Below are 22,481 nucleotides of genomic sequence, written 5' to 3'. Positions count from 1 at the left end.
TAGTAACTACATATTTTGTATCTTCTGTCCTCCATTCATATGGAACAAGCTGCCCGATCAGTTTTTATTTCAGAAATGTACTGTTAATCAAAATGGATAGAATCCCAATTGTCATCCCATGGGTATAGCTACCTACGTAGTGCATCATCAGGATAGTGAAATAAGGTGCTCAGCCAGAATGACTGAATGGCTCAAGACAACCTAATGCCAGCAATTCAATTTCTTAAATTGTTTCAGTAAAACCTTTTGATGATTGACTTGATTCTTTTAATCACAACACTTGCTGAAAGTGGTTGAAATTGCCTGAAAACTGATCCTCCATTTCACTCAGCAGAGTGTGTTTTAGAGCTTTTTTTCTCACTTTAAATGGTCCAAATGTCAAAATAACAGTATTCTGCCCATGCAGGGGTTGTTTAGTATAACAATGAACACAGATATCTTTTAGCCTCATTGTTATTTTGTTGCACAGCTGTGTCCTTTCGCCCTAAGTGCCAATTCACACCATGTGTTCCACAGGAATGAGCTCTGTGTTCCTGTGCGATGCTTGTGGGTATCCTTTGAATGGGCTGAAATTACAATTTTGGGCTGCATGTGTTACTTTTAAAAACTCACTGCAACCGGATCACATGGTACTGCGATACTATACAATGACGTGAAAGCAAATGCCTGGGGTGCCGTATGGAAAATAATGACACTCGCAGCAGATTGCACACCCAAGGCATTTGGAATGCGGCGCAGGAAACGTGCACGGAGCTCAGGTACTAAGGCGGAGTTGCCTCAGTCTCAGCCTCTTTGCCATCAGACACACACAGACTGCTACTTGCTTAGCTCAGACATACAGGCCTGGTCTAACGTGGACTACATCTATCCTTCCACAACATCTCACACTCAGATGTCAATCTGGCTTGGTGGACTATCTTTGCAAGCCACACAAGCATGGGCAAGCGCTCCCCACGTGTCTAACTTCAACTTGTTCTCTCTGTACATAGGAGCAAACACTAAGGCTGGCCATAAACTATACAATTTTCCTGTACAGTTTTCCTTTAAATTTATCAAAACCATATAAGACAAGGTCAAACCTAACACTTTAAATTTGTATGCAATCAAGCAGGCCCTTGCACTACATACAGTAGTTGAAGGTATATCTAAAGGAAATTGAATAAGAAAATTATATACTGTATGTGTGGCATATGTGTATGTAATTAGAAACTACTCTCTTTTGTGGTCAACCTGTCCCCAATGAGTTCCAACCTGTTACATAAACAGAAACTATCTGTAGTGATGTGTAGAGAAGACCATACTGTGAGGCTGTCTGGGAATAGGAAGCAGTCAACAAGGACTGGCTGTGTCAACATGTAAGCTGCAATTGCAGAAGAGTTACCGTTTAATGGGACCCTATTACGGGTACTGAGGACCAGACTAAGGATGTTATCTGGGGAGAGTGACTTACCCTATTCTCAAGCATGGACAGCACTCTGTCGTACAGCAAAGCCCAGCCATAGTGAGTATAATGTTCTTTTTGGAACAGGATAAAAAAGTAAATGATGATGTCTATGTAGAGTCAGCTGTATTAAATTGAAGATGTAAATAATATAATTTCGTCAGTAAAACAGTTGCTGTTAAGGAAGAACTGTCTGACCTGATTTGGAGAAGAGGAACCAAGTTTGCACTTGTATTCATTGTGTATTCTACTGTGTAACAAGGTCCCTATCATAGGGCCTGCTGCAGAACAGAATTCTCCGAGGGACTACTAGGCTGGGAACCTCGTTAAGATACGGCTCTGTGAGTAGTGTGGTGGCACTACAGAAGTAAAGTACAATAAGTGTCATGAAAAGCAGGTGGAGGATTATGCGTGTTCAGAGCCATCTCCCTCATTATGCCTCTGTAGTCAGTGCCAGGAGAAGTGTCACTGGCAGAGTATAGGACATTATCCTTCTGTTTGTGTGGCCTACTGAAGTAGTATGGCTTCCGGCCACAGGATGGTGGTAACCCACACAAGAGTTAATACAGAACACTGTAATGTTGGCAACATGAAGTTTTCACATTTGGCCACATGCTAACCCTTGTCATAGTCAACAGTATATGCTATGAAGTGGTATGAATGATGCCCTGCAAAACAGTACACAGAGACAGGCATTCTGCCTCTTCTCTGTGTGCCAAATTGCGGTTGGTCTTAATTACCTCCAGCTTTTGTGAACTGAAGGTAATTCTTTTTTAATTTGGTGCAGTCTATCAAGAAATTGACTGAATCTGCTGCACATTTTGGTAAAAAAACGAAACTGGATGCAGATTTTTTTTTTAATCTGACTCAGGGCTTTTCAAAGGGCCATATAGTCAGAAAAGTGGCACAAATACTTTACTGAATTTACCCAATTGATTTTTACAATGTGGCCATGTTCTAAACAGCTGGAATCTATTGTAGAAACCCATCTAGAAATCCAGTAGCTTTTAAAAATTATGCTGTAAATGTTTAACTTTGTTTCTGCCTACAAATATTGATATTGAAGTAATTATACACACCCTTGGCCCAGGTTGGAGCTGTAAAGTTGAAATAATTGGAATATTCATTGTGGAATAATAGAAAAACTGTTGTAGCTGTGGCACCATATGCTGCCCCATATGACCAACGGTTTGAGTAACTGCTAATTAAGTTCACAGGTCTGAAAATACAAAACAGAAAGTACAAGTTGTAGGCAATCTACACTGCATTCAGGAGATTCTGATTTCGTTTACTAAAACGTATATTGTAAAGTGCTGCGCAAACTGTTGGCACTATATAAATCCTGTGTAATAATAATAATACAAGTCTATATGCAGTCCCCAAGTTAAAGTGGAAATACACTGCATCTGAGCACCACAAACCAAAATGCTATTTAATTCATTTTTAATGTTCAAAGCAAACTCATCCATCCATCCATGTCTCCATGCTTTATTTTACTGATAAGTCACTTTGGCTGTGACCATCTTGAGTAAGGGCAGATGATTCCTGTAGAATTTACTTCCTGGAACCCATCTGCCCTTAGCCCAGGTATGCATGCTGGAGGGTGTGTTTAGCTGAGAAAACAACTCCCCTAGTGAAAACTCCTGGAATGTATGACATAATTTGCCTAGGCATGGAAACCAGGAATTAACTGAAGAGATATTTAAAAAAAAGTTTAAAACAAGAAAATATTATATATTTTCATATCTATTTATTAATGCTATCAAAATAAGGATTAAAAATAGTCACTGTTGATTGAGAGTATGAAGTTTCGCTTTTAATAGCTAATATGGTATACTTGCATACCAGCATGAAGTGCCCCCAAAGTCCAGCCTGGTCCCAAAGATGCACCAAGCTCCTACAATCCTTCTCCATCCAGGAAAAGGTGTAGAAAACATGGTATACCTGTGACATAGGACATAGACTCACTGGAGTCTACCAGGAGTTTGATATCCTGCCCACTCCTGCTTCTGACTTCTGGATTATATTGATGGTTTCATCAAAGGACCATATAGAAACAGAAAGAGCATTTAAACTAGGCTTACATACTATAATCAGATTATACAATCTTGTGGGCTGGATCAGGAGCTGAGGTACCCAATAGAGGGAGAGCACACACACAGACCAATTGGGGGTATACGTTCTTGTATTTGTAAAAGAAGTATGGCAAAGGTTACAGAAGTACTTGTAGAAATACTGTTGCAGTAACACTTGCCTGGCACTCCAGTGAGCAGACGAAGAACTGAGCGATCAGCCATGTGATTGCTCAGTTCTCAGTCTTAGAGCCGATGTGGGAAAGCTTCAGCATAGAGGTGAGTATGTATGTTTGTTTTTCATATACCTCAAACTTCTCCTTTAATTTTGTATAAGCAGTGCTCTAAATAATCTAACTTTTGTCCTGAATTCATATTATAAAATAGCAGTGAATGTCCTGGTATGTGAGGATGCATTCGCACTCCTGTTTCTGCAGCCCCATAGTTGTATATCAGCAATGTAAGATCTAAATAATTGCTGCACCTGACTGCTAGTCTTACCAGGTTTGAGGTAGGATTTGGTGTAATATGTATTTTACTGCTCACTGTCCTCCTTATTGGCTACCTGCACACAGAGACACAGTGCAGAACAGGATATGGTAAATCAGGAATTAGGAAATAGCTGCAGGGAGACTACAGGCAATACTGGTGACTAGTCCTCTGTTCTCCATCTCCTTTTTTTGGGTATAGCTTTCAGAGCTCATTTCCTCTTTAACAATGCATGAAAATGGGGTCACATTACTTACACAACAATGCCAAATCTCATGCCCAGTGGTATTTTATCTGTTGTTTTTTGATGTGTAGCTCTCCGTTGGAGAAATGATAATAACACTGTAATCAGCACCTGGAAAAATCCAAACATCAAAGGCTGCTTATAATAGATGGACAGTTCTGGTGCTTACCACTTAAGTATGTATAATTTGTTTTCACAAAAAGTAATTTGTTATCTAACAAGTTTACTGACTGAACCTGCCCATAAATGTAGCCAGGCATTCAGTTACAATTGGACAATCCACTGTTGAACACTGTTTTGTAGCAATGACCCCAAAACGAGCTGCTGGATTTGAATGGGAATTCCTTCTTTCCCTGTTAGTGATCTTCCTTTTAGCTGCTCTAAAACAACTCACTGACTAGTGGCCAACCCATCAGAAAGCAATATTTTCCAGGAAAATCCCTACAAATAAACAACTCACTGATGCACCAACGTCAATAGACAGACTTCAGATCTTTCAGTCCTTCTGTAGCAATTTATTGACTTGATTGTCCAGGGAGAGAGGGTTAGCTGTACAGGATACCCTAAAACAGCACCAACAATTTCTCCACACTTCACATCACTTTGGTCCCAGAGAGGGTACAATCCTCTAGTATCTTTTATGTCTCCCCCACAGGCTAATGTACAACTGTTTATGCCTCTGCAACAGGCTAAAGTAAATTCTGTAGGCTCAGATGGTGAACTATCTTTCATATTCTTCTGCATCTGCCACAGATCAGGGTAGGACTCTTTAGGCCCCTCTAGGCCCATATAAGCAACTAGGAGAACAAACAACCTTTCTTGGCTCTGGTTCCCTCCTCAAGGCCAAGGGAATGTGAGGTAAAGACTGGAATTTTCTGGAGCTTCACCCTCCCCAGGCAGTAGCCTGAGTGGGATGGACTGGGCCTTGCTCCATTCACATTCTCACCAGGCAGAACCTGTTAGGTATGGACCATTATAGAATCTCCAAATAATTATTCTACCCAACACAGCCTACCTAACTGACATAGACCCCTCAGTGATTGGTGAAGGTAGAACTAGACAGAAGTATTCAGAGGCCAAAACATTGTATCCTCTCACTCTGTCTACTGGAGAGGAATGCCCAGTAGTAGAAAGAAGAAAACAGTGTCCTTGAGTTTAGGAAAACATAACAATCCCAGATAAGATAAACAAAGTTTAGACTGGTCACAATCCCAGATAACATAAACAAAGTTTAGGCTGGTCACAATCCCAGATAAGATAAATAAAGCTTAGGCTGGTTACAGCCTAGCTGCAAACACCAAATTAGGATAGGGACACTTGTTTATGACTGTGCAAAACAAAGGGACAATATGCAGAGCAGTCAGATGCAGCATGAGCCACACATCTCAATGGAGAACAATGGGGATCAGAGCAGGCTTCCTAACCTGTCCCATTGCTTTCTTTGCCTTGAAATTGGTAAACTGGTGGGCGGGCGTCTGTTAGACATATAGAGATGAGAGGACTTTGTTTGTAGGGTGCCTTCCTCTATTTATACAGTATATCCCTGGGCAATACCAGACACCCTTTGCTGAAAAGCATTAGGAGATATATTGTATTGCTCTTCTGGCACTGGAGGTATGTAGCCACTCTTTCTTCTGGTTTCATAGCGAAAACATATGTGTGCTGCTCATAATGATTGTGGTCAGCCTTAGGTCTAATACACACTTCTATTTTTTTTTCGTTAAAAAAAACCTGACAATTCAGGGGGGGCCGCTATACCAACTATCAGATATTAGTACAGCAATCTCCCCCGCTGTGCTATTGTGTTCTGACAGAGTGGACAGCTCCCCCACCAAAACACTCCAGTCAGAGCTCTCAGCCATTGGCTGAGTGGGCTGATTGGGAGTCCATTACCAGACCTTTTTCGGTCATGCCCCTTTGACAGAAGCCTGCCGAATGGCCGACTTCTGTCAGACCAGCTTCCCTACACACGGTCAAATGCCAGCTGGTTTCTATTGCTGCCCGATATTCGGCCCATGTTCTGTAGAGTGTTTATATATATAGGGGTAAGAAATAGCCATTTACTACCCTCGGACGTGTGTACTAGGCTTACGGGTAGTTTTGTTGGTAAACTTTAACCACATTAGCTGATAAATGGAATTGGTCCCAGAAAGTAAAAATAATACTTACCGAGGAATATAATACTTACAGCAGGTATTAATGAATAATGAACAAACAGTTCCATTTGAATGGTTTTTTGACAAGTGCCTGGCTTTTCACCACCTGTGCGATTTGCAGTGGTAAAGCTTAAACAAAACAGAATGCATCATTTTATAATTTGCTTCATTCATAACAAGTCTGCATACATTTATTTTAGAACATAAGAATGTACAGTATACTTGCTAAAATCACCTGCTAAAGTGGCAAGGTTTTTTTTAATAATCACTGCATACAATTTGAAATGTAAGGTATACATTTTTCTTTTTCAAAGTGAAAATCTAGCCAATTCTAAAGTTACAATAATATATATATATATATATATATATATATATACTGTATATACACTATATTGCCAAAAGTATTGGGATGCCTGCCTTTACACGCACATAAATTAATGACATCCTGGTCTTATTTCATAGGGTTCAGCATTGAGTTGGCCGACCCGTTGCAGCTATAAAAGCTTCAACTCTTCTGGGAAGGTGGTCCACAAGGTTTAGGAGTGTGTCTATGGGAATGTTTGACCATTCTTCCAGAAGCACATTTGTGAGGTCAGGCACTGATGTCGGTCGAGAAGGCCTGGCTCGCAGTCTCCGCTCTAATTCATCCCAAAGTTGTTCTACCAGGTTGATGTCAGGACTCTGTGCAGGCCAGTCGAGTTCTTCCACCCCAAGCTCGCTCATCCACATCTTTATGGACCTTGCTTTGTGCAGTCATGTTGGAACAGGAAGGGGCCATCCATAAACTGTTCCCACAAAGTTGGGAGCATGAAAGTGTCCAAAATATCTTGGTATGGTGACGCCTTAAGAGTTCCCTTCACTGGAACTAAGGGGCCAAGCCCAACCCCTGAAAAACAACTCCACACCATAATTCCCCCCTCCACTTTACTCCCACCCCCGCCACAAACTTTACACTTGGCACAATGCAGTTAGGCAAGTACCGTTCTCCTGGCAACCACCAAACCAAGACACATCCATCAGATTGCCAAACAGAGAAGTGTGATTCGTCACTCCAAAGAACACGTCTCTACTGCTCTAGCGTCCAGTGGCAGCCTGCTTTACACCACTGCATCTGATGCTTTGTAATGCACTTAGTGATGTAAGGCTTAGATGCAGCTGCTCGGCCATGGAAACCCATTCCATGAAGCCCTCTACACACTGTTGTTGTGCTAATCTGAAGGCCACGTGAAGTTTGGAGGTCTTTAGCTATTTACTCTGCAGACAGTTGGTGACTTCTGCACACTGTGCGCTTCAGCATGTGCTGACCCGCTCTGTCATTTTACGTGGCCTACCACTTCGTGGCTGAGTTGCTGTTGTTCTCAGTTGCTTCCACTTTGTTATAATACCACTAACAGCTGAGCACGGAATATTTAGTAGCAAGGAAATTTCACAGTTGCACTTATTGCACAGGTGGCAACCTATCACGGTACCACGCTTGAATTCACAGTTCCTGAGAGCGACCCATTCTTTCACAAAAGTCTGTAGAAGCAGTCTGCATGCCTAGATGCTTCATTTTATACAACTGTGGCCATGGAGGTGATTGGAACACCTGAATCCAATATTTGGAGGGGTGTTCTAATACTTTTTGCTATATAGTGTGTGTATATATATATATATATATATATATATATACAGTACATTTGCTGACTGACTATACCCCCTGTCAGAGTTTAATTGCTAATGTTGTCACCAAGATAGAAATTGGGGGGAAAATCGCACTAGTGACAGTCACCGGTATAGAAGGAAATCACCTATTGGGAATACTTGTCCTTGTGACAACTCTAAAAGCTGGAGAGAATTCTTCCTGCATTTCTTGTGGAGTCACCAATACAATCATCAATAAAATCCTGACAGTGAAATTCTATGATAAACTGGCTGGATCAACTTTAAAACAGAAATATTCTTTATTTCAAATTATTTATACTTACCAATTAAATTTAACCATTTTTTATTCTATCCCATACTGGCTGGAGTTCTACTTTAACGTAGTGCACTAAAGGAGCACTAGTATGATATGGATTTTTTTTTTCAATAACCTTGTAGAGATTTTTAACATGGGAAATTAGAAGAAACAAGGATTTGATCATATAACAGTAGCTCCTGTCATACCAACCCTCAACAGAAGGAAGAAGAAAAACCTCCAGGTTTTATTAGGGATGAAAGAGATCTATTTTCCTCTCAGCATTTCAGAGCTTTGCATGACAGACCAATGATGTTTAGATCCCAGGGATAGGGAAACCATGTATGCTCCTTAGTCATGGTGTTTGTCCTAACATCAGGGCTGGTGCTATCACTAGGCAAACTAGGCAGCTGCCTAGGGTGCAACCACATCCAAGGCCACCGACAGGGCAGTACAGCTGGCCCTGCTGTAACATTAATTCTATTTTCCCTGGGCCCCATCAGTTCACAAGAGGGGCCCTGGAGATGATGAGCGGAGAGGGACTCTTTTTTCAATTTCAGGTGCTGGCGTCTAAAGCCGCACTGCATTTTGCAATGCTGATCAGTGCCTTTCGCTGGCAAAGTAATTATTCCTTCCTCCACTGAGAGGGGGCAGAAGGCAAGGCTGTTGCCCAGCAGTGGGAGGTGATTCAACAGAGAGGTGACCGAGGGCACAGGCAGCAATGGGAACCCAGTGCACAGGCAAGCTCACAATTTCTGTTTTCTGAGGCACAGAGATACAGCCATACACTGTATACAGATACAACAGCACCTTCTGTACTGTGTGGTCATCACCGTGCTAATGATAACAATCACATAAACACAGTGGGATGCTTCTTGTTAGTTCTTAGTTACACTTGTGTTTGAGGCAGGGGCGGACTGACCATTCGAGCACTCGGGCACTGCCCGAGGGCCCGGGGTCAGTAGGGGGCCCCATGAAATGCCCCTGGTACCTTTTTTATAGGCTTTTTTGAGTGTGGGCAAAGACACAGGGGCCCCATGATCCCTTATTGCCCGGAGGCCCCATGAGTTGTCAGTCAGCCCCTGGTTTGAGGTACATTAACCACTTGCCCTCCAGAGGATTTACCCCCCTTCCTGCATTACTTTAACTAACAATTACAATTGTCATGCAACACTGCACCCAAATGAAATTTATGTCCTTTTTTCCTCCAAAATATTTTTTATTTTTTGCGCTATAAACAAAAAAAGACCAACAAAACAATATTTTTTACTTTTTGCTATTAAATATGTCCAGTAAAAAAATTTTAAAATCAAATTTTGTCATAAATTTAGACCAAATGTATTCTGCTACATGTACCCCCTACCTGGAAATGCAAAATCATGTATATATACGTGATTTTGCGCAGCTCTGCCACTGTTACTAAACCCACAACAGTAAAATCAGTCTGCATATGCAGTAAAGCATGCTTGTTATACTCACTGTGGAAGCTAAAGGGTTAATCCTCCACATTGTTTAAAAAAGGCTGTTTGATCCTGACTTCTCTGATCCTCCCCTTCTTCTGTCCCCAATCCATCTGCTGATAGTACAGAGTACATCTACAGATAGAACAGAGTTCTGCATATGCTCAGTTTAGTGTGTATGATAGAGAGCTTTTTTTTTTCTTGGAGGAGTGCATGTTGATCAGCACAGGGCCAATCAGCACTGTCCAGATAGAGGGTCAGAGGTTATGCAGCCTCATAGAACAGTCAGAGGAGAATTAAAACTCCTCCTATAAGCTTTAACCAGTGTTCGACTGGACACTGATAGAAGTCACAAGACTGCTATATAATGCTGATGAGAAAAGGTATTTAGCAGTTTATATTTACTATTACTGCATTTCCATGTTCTGTGTCCTGTGGGAGACCAGATATAGTGAATGCAGGGTCCAGGGTTTAGTAACACATTAATAGCTGTGCAGCCTCCAGATTGCTTCCACACCCCCCATGTGCCCTGCCATGCTTCCCAGACTCTGCGCTCCCATCTGTGAACCTTGGACCTGTATGGTGGGTGCCACTTGTAGAAGGGAGATCAGCAAACACCTGTTCACTGATCTCCCCTTCCTGTTAATGGCCATGAAGCAACATGTAAAAGTCACTTCTGGGTCCTGGTGTCACTGTCCCCAGACAGGAATGGATGATGGTAGCTGGACACGAAGCCATCTCCTGCAAACTTTAGATAATCTGTGAACAAGAGGTATCCAGTCAATGAGCTGCCGTGCAAGCTGTATTACGTGCAGCATCCCAGTCAGCCTCCATACGGAGCTAACTTAAGCAAGGAGGTGAGAAAGCATCTCTGCACAGGCTAAAAGTTTTGAAGTTTTATTTTTTGTGTGGGGTACAAGTAGTTAGTCTTCCCTAGGGTGCAAAATAGTCTAGCACTGTCCCTGTTAACAAAGGGTAAAGATTTAACCGCTTGGCATTGTATGTCAATAAGGAGGAGCTCACCCTATTCAAAAAAGCTTGCAGTCAGTCAGCATGAGCACCCTGACTGGTCTGCGGCTATACTGCCCCATACACATCAAACTGCTATGCCTATTTTATCTGCTTTCAATGCATCAACTTCAGAGACAGCATGTTTACTTTCAGCTTTGCAGATGCCATGTAATGAGCTAATAATGTTATTCACTTAACCTGTCAAGGGTCATAAAGTTGACTGATTAGTTAGTGTATATGATCTGGAATTTGTGCAAGTATATGAAATATTAATTATTGATAAAATGGCACCAAGCTAACTGCAAAACCTACTGAAATGCAACACTCCCACTCTTCCTACTGGAGAAGCTCAATGTAGTAGTTACTGATATGAATTATGTAGGAGGACTACTGTGTCCTGCGACATTTAATCCTTGTAACATAAAAGGCACTAGACGTCCATATAGTAAGGGGTGAAAATTCAGAGGTATATTTAAACCAGGATTCATAGGGTATCAACCATAAGTGATTACATGTATGTAAAACATAATTTTATGTTTATTTATTAAATACATTTTATTCTATTTGATGTTGTTTTAGACACCTACAAAGTCTCACCTAAATGTCTACCTTTGATTTATACTAACAAAGGGATGTGGTGGCTTTATCATGCCTCAATTCAACTAATCTATGTAGAAAAGTAAAGAAATATAGGAAAATACCATGTCTCCTGCTCTTTTCAGTATGGGCTAGCTCTGTATGTTCTTCTATTATGATAGCAGTGTGTAAAACTTTTATTTTTCTTGGCAACTACTACTACTTCTCAGTAGTTAGAAACCGGTAAAGATTACCAATAATAAGAGGAAACCTCTGGATTCCAAATTCAGAAAAAAAGAGACCAGGGTTGAATTACTAAAAAAATAGACACTGTTTGCTGAACAAAGTATAAGTAAACTTTGCTAAAGTGAATGTTGACTTAGCCTAATGAATAAGATGAAGTTGTGCTAACTTTGAAAACCCAATCACGTCTGAGAAATATAAAAAAAATGGATTTTTGCTTGCACATAACCAGATGATTGAATTTAACACAGCCTCACATTATTCAGCAGGCTAAGCGACAGTCAGTTTATTACGTGGACAGTTTCTAGTCCCTTTCACCCTGTTCGCACAATTATGTTTCACATGCCTGTTGGCAGCTGCTAAAGCACATTTGTCTTTAAAGGCAGTGTTATAAATATAGTATGTTCATATCGGTGTGTATTGCTCACCCCCGGAGGGAGCACTGGAATCAATCTAGGTCTCCCTTACCTGTTCAGAGGCGGCCAAGACCAGATACCAATTCCAGAGCACACCAACAAAATTGTTTCTCAGACTAGGGGTGTCTTTTTGAAGATTTATTGCAGTAGTCGGTTGGTAGAGGGATGAGGTTGCAGGATACTCAAAAACACACAAAGGCATTAGAGGACAGATTCTCAAGTCCTTCAGTAGCAGCCCCAAGTAATGTTGGGGGTAGAGGGGACAGCCAGCTAGTCAGAGTCTCTGTAAGAGCAACCACAATCCTTGTAGCAACCCTTTGGTGTCTAACCTTCAGAGGACAGGGCACACCTGAAGCTCTGGTTAAAATGTTCTATTCACACTGTCTGGAGACAGCTCCCTAACCAGCTTCCCTGTGACACTCTTCAGTGAAACAAGTCCTGTTCCAGTCCTTCTCCAGCCAAATGTTCTAAGGTAGCATTCTCCAGAAAATCCTCTTTAATCCAGGCTCCTTAAGACCCTCAGCCAAGCACGTGCTGAAACCTGATTACAACACCTCTTCCGTAACCTGGGCTGCCTCTCAGGGGCAGAGGCCCCCAGAAGAGAGAGAACTCTAAACAGACCCTCCCAAACATTTATCTTCTCCCCAACCACACTTTCTGGGCCTCCCTCCCAGGGACTGGCTGAGGTCAGGTAAAAACTCATAGCCCAGAGATTGATTCTCCTACTATATTTCTGGAAACTTCTTCCAGAGGCAGACAGGACCACTGCACACCCCAGCTTAGACCTTAGATATATGTTTCTGCTCAGTTGAGTACAGTATTGCCAAAATCTAAATTTATCAAGCCTAGGGCAGGGCACAACATGTGCACTGTGCTGCAGTGCATTTTTGAAAATAGCTCAGACTTTTAAGAAGTCAATGGCAATGAATAAAGACACACGTATGAATTTGTTTTGCATGCATGCATTTCCAAACCCTGGTAACAAATCTAAAAATAGATTTTTATTAGTCATGCATATCAATGTGCATTGAAAAAGACTTTTAAAAACACATGAAACTGGAAACGCAAAGATGTGAACCTAGCCTTAGTAAACTGAGCCCACCACTTTTGGGTTGGAGGTCCTGGTGTCTGAAACTCCTGTTTATCAGCAAAACAGGAAACCTTACAAATAATTTTATTTAAGCAGGCTATAGGGCAAGTTTTAGGCTGATTTTGTTTGGTTTTACTGTCATAAAACTATCGTGTAGCCAATTATTAACAAATTGACAGCTTCCTTCTGAAATTTCATGGCTTCACTGCAAATTCTCTTCAACTTCTTAATGTTTTTTAAAAGCAGTTAAAAATCTTTTAACACTTATGTTTTTGCTTTTTAAATAGCTGCAGTTTATAGAGTATATTTTAGATGTATTTTATGAGCATCATATTTCCCCTTCTGTAGACAGAAAGGCTTACCCACTAACGTCATGCAGGCACCTTATTGTTGCATAGCACAGGGTGCCATAGAAAGATGCCATGATGATGGTACAATTTACAGAAAGAACATCCCATGATGGGCTCTTAATGCAGGATATGGGCAGTAAAGAGGGTAATTAGCTTTACATAAAACTTTATGTTGGAGAAAAAGAAACAGGTTTCCATCAACAACTAAACCAACTCGTAGATGGCATGTACTATTTTTATGACTGTTGTTCTTCTCAGCAGTACTTTAGTCTGCATTTTAATGGCAATCTGCACTAACCTTTTTACTGTCATGTCTGGTGACTAAAAGCAATTGTCATATAAATTTGATACATCCATAGCTCTGCAAATAGAATTTAGGTAAGAGCTAAGCAAATTAAAACAAGTGTCTGTGTGAACTTGTTTTTCAGTTACATTTTGCCTTTTGGTCATCTCCTGGATTTGCTTATCTCCTGTTTTCCTCCATGAATGCATGTTTCTAAACCTCTTTTGGTAAGGATGCTATATGTGGGACTGTTATGGCCATACATGACCAGTCTTACTAGTGATAAATAATGTAATGGCATACACAGATAGACAACTACAGATATATAGAATTGGTAAGTTGTTAAACCAGGACCACTTTGGCTATCATTTCTTTGCATGACCAATTAACAAATCACTGTGGAGTCCCTAATATCCCTAATCTCAGTCTAAAAGAGTGATCCCACCAAAAACTGGTATTTCAATTTTTGGTAGAAACTGAACAGTTAAAACATCCTGGAGATTCTAGTGATGAGATTTTTGAAGGCCTGCACACTTCCCATGATTATTACCAGCAATATAATGCTTCATTTTGGATTCTTCATGAATAAAGAATGTAACAAGAGAAGTGTGAACCCCACCGAAATCAGTGACTACACTAGGGTTCAAACCAAGGCCAGATTTGCATCAATGGACCTTATAAACACACAACTACAGTGGATATAAAAAGTCTACACACCCCTGTTAAAATGTCAGGTTTCTGTGATGTAAAGAAATTAGACAAAGATAAATAATTTCGGAATAACACTGAAATTTGAAATATAGCACCAAGTTTGCACATCACTGAGCAAAGTCGCAAAATTGTTTTCAGTGTCTGATGACGAATTCCCCCACGAATCATTATCACTCAATTCTGCAAGTGGTTCTGATTTACTATCGCTGTTCTCTAGCTGGTCTAAAATCGCTTTTGACCTAAAGGGACGGTTTTTGGACGCTATGGACGTTTCTCAGTTTCCAGGCAGAAAGAACGGTAAAAATGCAGGCAGGGCACAGGACAAAGCACTAGGGAAAAAATGTATGTGAAATGGTTTGATACAGTAATGTTATACTATGTGATTTTAGTGAATTTAGTGAATGTCACTTTTTGTCATTTTCAAATTTCATTTTAATAGGGGTGTGTAGACTTTTTATATACACTGTATTTGTGTTGTAAGTAACATTTCTCTGCTAAGATCACTTCTTTTACACAGAACATTTCCTAATTTGTATGGACTTACTTGGCTCAGATAATTGTTATACATGTAAATAAACTTATATGAAATGATTCCTAGTGATGATGGAAAAATAGGAACATAGGAAACTTGGCTCTTTGACTTTGCTATCAATGGGCATATGTATGTGTACTTATAAAGAAAATATGACTTTTTGATCCACATAGAAAATAATTAGCCTAATTGGGACTTATGAGAAACCTCACAAATCCCATTTAAACCTTTTAATTTCTGGGTCTTACAATATACAAGGGATGTTGGTATTACCCCATTGGGTAATACCCATCACTATCACTTTTAGATCAACTAAAATTGAATGGCATCTGTGGCCAAAAATAGTTTTGTAAACACTGAGTCTGCATAGTTAAAAACTACATTCACATAGTGGATATTTTCCTGCTTAAGAATCAATAAATGTTTTTTGTTCTTAATAATCCCTTTTTTTTGGGAAAGACCTTACTCAGTACTCCACATATGTGGATCACACATACTAAAACTCAAAATCATGTTAAACCTCAGCTTTGACAGTAAAACCTGGAAGCTGATGGGTTTCTATACAGAGCTGCAACAGAGTTTGCACTCTTCAGTTGTAGTAAATAGCCCTCGTTGTGACAAACTCAGTGAAACACAAAGCTTATGAAAAATAAAAATGTAAAAAGCTATGTTCATCCAAAGTATAACCATGTTGGCTTCAGCACAGGGTTGGCTGGCCATATATGGTTACGTTTACGTTTTAAGTTCGAACGTACCTATAGAATTTCAGAAAAATTGTTTTGCCATCATTAAAGTAGAACTATAGGCAAAACTTTGTTTAATCATTTTGGATAGAGTAAGGGAAGGTTATAACCCCTGTCGGATTTTTTTTTTCGCTGTTTGTGTCTCTTTGCAGAGATTTTCCTTCATTTCCTGTCTCTTAATGGAAATCCCTGAAAATGAGGGACCCCCAGGTCACCAGCACTAGTGTTCCTTTTGCAAGATTTCCCCTCTATTACTTAAAATTGTTTCCAGACCTTTTATTTGAATGAAATCCCAGACGCATTAAACAGGCTTCAATACACTAGGATTAATTTTTCCCAAATGAAAACTACATTCACAGTTAGATTTGAGCAAGGACGCTGCTTTAACCGCTAGTGGAATCTAGTCTAAAGATGGCCTCAGCCATAGCTCCAGCCAAGGCCTCCGCCACGTTTTGCCCCATGGGCGAGGCGAAACACATCAGTGGACATGGTCGGAGTGACAGGCCTTGCTCACATCATGCTTGGAAGACTGGAAACTATTGTGGACACTGCTCCCCCTATATACCGGTGAGAAAAGTATTGAGCTCCTGCTTGGAGCGGCACCATCACACTACACATACCTACATTCACAGTTAGATTTTTATTTGTTTGAGAAAAAAATGTTATCCTACTCCTTCAAATATTCCCATCACAATATTAATTTGACCCCACTAACCATTAGAAAATCAAACATTCCAAAAATGAAAATTTTCAAGCAAATTCTACTGGTGTATGGCTAAATTGAGACATGTCTTAGGACCCGAAAAGTACAGGAATCTAGAGAAAGTTCAATTCATAGGCATCCATCAAAAAATCAAATGCCAACTTGATTTTTCAACATCTAAAAAAAAAAAAACACCTTCCCCAAAAAACAGCCTCTTTCAATAAGGTGTCATACCCTTTTTTGCAACAAATAGATCATGCCATGAATGTTCCCTTACAAAATGCATACATGGCTGAAATGGCTCTGGCTGAGTACATGACAGATGTATACACATTTCATTGGGTACACATTCTCACAGATGTATTCCTTCCATCAAGTCTGTCTCCCATGCTATCGTTTTAAGAAATTACCAGTATATTACATTAACTAACTAAACTGCAAATATGTGTGATATCTGAAAGTACACAGTAGCTGTATAGAGTAAAATGAGAATATACAATCTTTTTAAACAATTTCACTACTTACGTGCTATAAGTGGGAAGAGAATCCATAATGTCTGAGTTGTTCCTGCAGTAATGGCCACAAGGTGTGTCTGTAATCTGCTGCCAGCCAGGTGAAAAATGAAGGTCAGGGATTGTTATCAGCAGGGAACCAATGAGAAAACTTCCAGAATGACTGAGTAAAGACTAGACCTTAAAAAAGATTCATGGCAAGTGCCAGCCATGTAGGTTTGTCACAGAAGGAACCATGCTATAAACCATTAAAGTACATTTATTTATTGCAGGACAGATTGCAGTGATGGTTTCCACATGCATTGTGGATGGTTTCCACAGTTTAAAAGACAGTGTACAGAGGTCAGTAGTATGTAGGGCAGTGTACAGAGGTCAGTAGTATGTAGGGCAGTGTACAGAGGTCAGTAGTATGTAGGGCAGTGTACAGAGGTCAATAGTATGTAGGGCAATGTACAGAAGTCAATAGTATGTAGGGCAATGTACAGAGGTCAATAGTATGTAGGGCAGTGTACAGAGGTCAGTAGTATGTAGGGCAGTGTACAGAGGTCAGTAGTATGCAGGGCAATGTACAGAGGTCAGTAGTATGTAGGGCAGTGTACAGAGGTCAGTAATATGTAGGGCAGTGTACAGAGGTCAGTAGTATGTAGGGCAGTGTACAGAGGTCAGTAGTATGTAGGGCAGTGTACAGAGGTCAGTAGTATGTAGGGCAGTGTACAAAGGTCAATAATATGTAGGGCAGTGTACAGAGGTCAGTAGTATGTAGTGCAGTGTACAGAGGTCAGTAATATGTAGGGCAGTGTACAGAGCTCAGTAATATGTAGGGCAGTGTACAGAGGTCAGTAATATGTAGGGCAGTGTACAGAGGTCAGTAGTATGTAGGGCAGTGTACAGAGGTCAGTAGTATGTAGGGCAGTGTACAGAGGTCAGTAGTATGTAGGGCGGTGTACAGAGGTCAGTAGTATGTAGGGCAGTGTACAAAGGTCAGTAGTATGTAGGGCGATGTACAGAGGTCAGTAATATGTAGAGCAGTGTACATAGGTCAGTAGTATGTAGGGCAGTGTACAGAGGTCAGTAGTATGTAGGGCAGTGTACAGAGGTCAGTAATATGTATGGCAGTGTACAGAGGTCAGTAGGATGTACGGCAGTGTACAGAGGTAAGTAGGATGTAGGGCAGTGTACAGAGGTAAATAGAATGCAGGACAGTGTACGTAGGTCAATAGGATGTAGAGCAGTGTACAGAGGTCAGTAGTATGTAGGGCAGTGTACAGAGGTAAGTAGGATGTAGGACAGTGTACATAGGTCAGTAGGATGTAGGGCAGTGTACAGAGATAAGTAGGATGTAGGACATTGTACAGAGGTAAGTAGAATGTAGGGTAGTGTACAGAGTTAAGTAGAATGTAGGACAGTGTACAGAGATCAGTAGTATAAAGGGCAGTATACAGGGGTGAGTAGTATGTAGAACAGTGTGCAGAGGTCAGTAGGATGTAGAGCAGTGTACAGAGGTAAATAGGATGCAGGACAGTGTACGTAGGTCAATAGTATGTAGGGTAGTGTACAGAGTTAAGTAGGATGTAGGACAGTGTACAGAGATCAGTAGTATGAAGGGCAGTATACAGAGGTAAGTAGGATGTAGGACAGTGTACATAGGTCAGTAGGATGTAGAGCAGTGTACAGAGATTAGTAGTATGTAGGGTTGTGACCAGAGGTTAGTGGTATGTAGAGTGGTGTCCAGAGGTCAGTAGGATGTAGAGCAGTGTACAGAGATAAGTAGTATGTAGGGTTGTGACCAGAGGTTAGTGGTATGTAGAGTGGTGTCCAGAGGTCAGTAGGATGTAGGGCAGTGTACAGAGGTAAGTAGGATGTAGGACAGTGTACATAGGTCAGTAGGATGTAGAGCAGTGTACAGAGATCAGTAGTATGTAGGGTGGTGTCCAGAGGTTAGTGGTATGTAGAGTGGTATCCAGAGGTCTGTAGTATATAAAGCAGTGTGTCAGGGATCCCGGGTCCTCGGCGGTGCGCGCATGCGCAGACGGCCGATCCGTCCCGGCCGGCGATCGCGGCCGCGCATGCGCAGTAGCGATCGCGGCCGCACCAATGGGAGAACAGGGCGCTCTATTTAAAGCTGCCCTGTGCATCTCCAGGTTGCCGCAAGGTCTTGTTCCTGTCCTGTAAGTACGCTTCCTAGTTGCCAAACTCTGCCTGTTCTGACTTATGCTGACCCTCTCCTGCTCTGATCCCGGCTCGTCCCTGACCATCCTCCTGCCTGACCCTCTGTACCGCGCTGCCCGCTACCTGCTGATCCTGGCTTGTGACCCCGACCATTCTCCGCTTACTCCTCCTGTACCACGCTGCCCGCACGATACCGACCCGGCTAGTCTGACCTCGCTCACTCCTAGCTGTCACCCATCCATCCCGCTCGGATCGGGATCTGTCATCCGTCCATCCCGCTCGGATCAGAACCTGCCATCCCATCCATCCGCTCGGATCGGACCTGTCGTCCCCTTCGCAGCAGGCTCATTCCGGGCACATACCCTCAGCGGGACCCCTCTACCACCGCCGGGGGTGCCCAGGGGCGCGACCTGGTTCCAGTCTTGCACCAAGTCCATCCCCACCATCAGGGGCCCTGGTGAAAAGGCAGACTGGGACTTAGACTCCACGTCCTGGGAAACCCCGTGCTGTGGACCACTAGAGATCCCGTTGGGCCGAGCCTGACACAGTGCCCAGAGGTCTGTAGTATTCAGGTAGTGTCCAGAGGTCCAGGGATGAATGGAGGATTTGATCAGGCTTGCCTCAAAAACTGACAAATATACAGATCTGATCAGACCTGCTGTGTGAAAGGAGCTTCAGGCAGTGTTCCCATATGCGATGTTAGTATCTTGGGAAGAATTGGCACATTTCGCCCATGATCCCAGAGTACTATGTAAAAATGACAAATCGCACCATGCGTGTTCAGGTGCCATTATTTTCAATAGCACCTAAATGTGGTGCAGTTCTGCTGTGATTTTCACGTGATAAATCGCACTGCAATTATGACAAACTGCATTGTGCAAAGCTTGTTCCCTCAAAGAAGCTCCTGCTCCTTTTTGGGCGACAAATTTTGCGCAATGCAGTTTGCCACAATTGCAGCTTGATTTATTATGCAACAATCACAGCAGAGCCGCATTGCGTTTAGGAGCGATTGAAAATGAGAATTTGGGTTTAAAACTGCACTGTCCAATTTCTCACAGTCAGGACGGTGCTACAGTGGATAGAAAAATCCAAATAAAGTTCAGCTGTTCTAGTAGGTCTTGACATTTTCTTAGTCGCATCCTACAGCAAAAGCCATGGTCCACAGAGAGCTTCCAAAGCATCAAGAGATCTCATTGTTAAAAGGTATCAGTCAGAAGAAGGGTACAAAAGAATTTCCAAGGCATTAGATATACCATGGAACGCAGTGAAGACAGTCATCATCAAGTGGAGAAAATATGGTGCAACAGTGACATTACCAAGAACTGGACGTTCCTCCAAAATTGATGAAAGCAAAAAAAACTGGTCTGGGAGGCGGCCAAGAGGTCTACAGCAACATTAATGGAGCTGCAGGAATATCTGGCAAGTACTGGCTGTGTGGTATATGTGACAACAATCTCCCGTATTCTTCATATGTCTGGGCTATGGGGTAGAGTGGCAAGACGGAAGCCTTTTCGTACGAAGAAAAACATCCAAGCCCGGCTACATTTTGCAAAAACACATCTGAAGTCTCCCAAAAGTATGCGGAAAATGTATTCTGGTCTGATGAAACCAAGGTTGAACTTTTTGGCTATAATTCCAAAAGATACTGTATGTTTGGTGCAAAAACAACACTGCACATCACCAAAAGAACACCATACCCACAGTGAAGCATGGTGGTGGCAGCATCATGCTTTGAGGCTGTTTTTCTGCAGCTCGAACTGGGGCCTTAGTCAAGGTAGAGGGAATTATGAACAATTCCAAATACCAGTCAATATTGACACAAAACCTTCAATCTTCTGCTAGAATGCTGAACAAGAAGCGGATTTTCATCTTTCAGTATGATAAAAACACAAAGCATACATCCAAATCAACAAAGGAATGGCTTCACCAGATGAAGATTAAAGTTTTGGAATGGCCCAGCCAGAGCCCAGACCTGAATCCAATCGAAAATCTGTGGGGTGATCTGAACAGGGCTGTGCACAGGAGATGCCCTCGCAATCTCACAGATTTGGAATGTTCTTGCAAGGAAGAGAGGGCAAATATTGGCAAGTCAAGATGTGCCATGCTGATAGACTCATACCCAAAAAGACTGAGTGCTGTAATAAAATCAAAAGGTGTTTCAACAAAGCACACTTATGCAACCATATTATTTTAGTTTTTTATGTTTATTTCACTCCACCTAAAAGATTTCAGTTTCAAATGATTTGCACAGTTTTTAGGTTACATTAAAGGTGGAAAAATTCCAAACATGATTTATCTTTGTCTAATTTTTTTACATCACAGAAACCTGACATTTTAACAGGGGTGTGTAGACTTTTTTTATCCACTGTACATCAAAAAGGAGATACCATCTTTGTCAGCTAAGAGCACTTTCTTACTTCTAAAAGTTTAGATAGAAGTAAAAAAGTGCTGTTAGCTGGCAAATATGGTATCTCCTTTTTCATGTAGCATTGTTCTGACTGTGAGAAAACTGGATAGTGCAGTTGTAAACCCAATTTCTCACAGTCACTGCTTGTGCTACATGGAAAAAAGAGATATATGCCTGTTGCAGACTTTTACTTCTATAATAGCACAGCATGTTTGCTAATCATCTGTATAGCAAGAGATCCACAGCCACAGAACATACCTCCATTGCTTACACTGCATCAGAAGAAACAATGGGGGTGGGGCTTAGGTGATCATCTCCGAGTCCGGCCACATCCCCTCCCATCCATTCACACTACAAAGGCTCTCAGGGATGCCGGAGTCCAATGAGAGCACATGGACAGAGCTACTGAGGGAGGAGACAGGCAGAGGGATGTGTCCCCACACGTTCTGTGTCTCTTCGGCTTCCTACCCGGCACCTTAACAATGTGTGTGCCTGTGTGCGGGCACCAAAGCGGCAATACATGTGAAAAAAGCTCACAGAGCTGAGTTGTAGGAGCCTAATTTAGCAGGGAGGGGTCACATGGGGGGCAAGGAATAACCTAGTAGAGGCAATTGCTTACCATTTCTTAGATGTGATGGCTGCATTCATTTTTTGGGTTTTCTTTCTTCTACTTTCATATGGTGATCTGGTCAGCAAATCTGTTGTTTTATAAAAGCTCAAAATCTCCAGCAGAATGTATCAGTTTACAGGGATGAGACAGATCATTTAACACCGGCAGGGGTGGTTAAAATGATCAGATTTTAATTATTCATGTAAACCTTTCATCAGAAAAAGGAAAACAAAGTTTGCTGTAACTGATCATAAAGTGTGAGCTGGAGTTTGGCTTTGTTAGTTACTGCTCTTAAATCTGCTAATACATTTAAAGTAATACTAA

The 22,481-nt window shown here is 41.6% G+C and overlaps 1 protein-coding gene across 1 annotated transcript in view; it reads right to left on the bottom strand.

The window, feature by feature from the left end:
- The window catches only part of LOC149443749 (stimulated by retinoic acid gene 6 protein-like), a 78,361-nt gene that overhangs the window by 41,344 nt on the left and 14,536 nt on the right, over positions 1-22,481 (bottom strand). Inside the window, exons 4-7 of the mRNA XM_089655335.1 lie at positions 10,476-10,560; positions 6,435-6,531; positions 4,260-4,357; positions 2,521-2,660 (exon numbers count right to left, since the gene is read on the bottom strand). Coding sequence (XP_089511461.1) covers positions 2,521-2,660; positions 4,260-4,357; positions 6,435-6,531; positions 10,476-10,560 — 420 coding nt within the window. The remainder of the gene's footprint in view (positions 1-2,520; positions 2,661-4,259; positions 4,358-6,434; positions 6,532-10,475; positions 10,561-22,481) is intronic.

This window comes from Staurois parvus, unplaced genomic scaffold (assembly GCF_062004578.1).
Source record: "Staurois parvus isolate SC_StPar_1 unplaced genomic scaffold, SC_StPar_1.0 ptg000832l, whole genome shotgun sequence".
Classification (NCBI taxonomy): domain Eukaryota; kingdom Metazoa; phylum Chordata; class Amphibia; order Anura; family Ranidae; genus Staurois; species Staurois parvus.
This window is presented reverse-complemented; position numbering and strand designations above follow the sequence as displayed.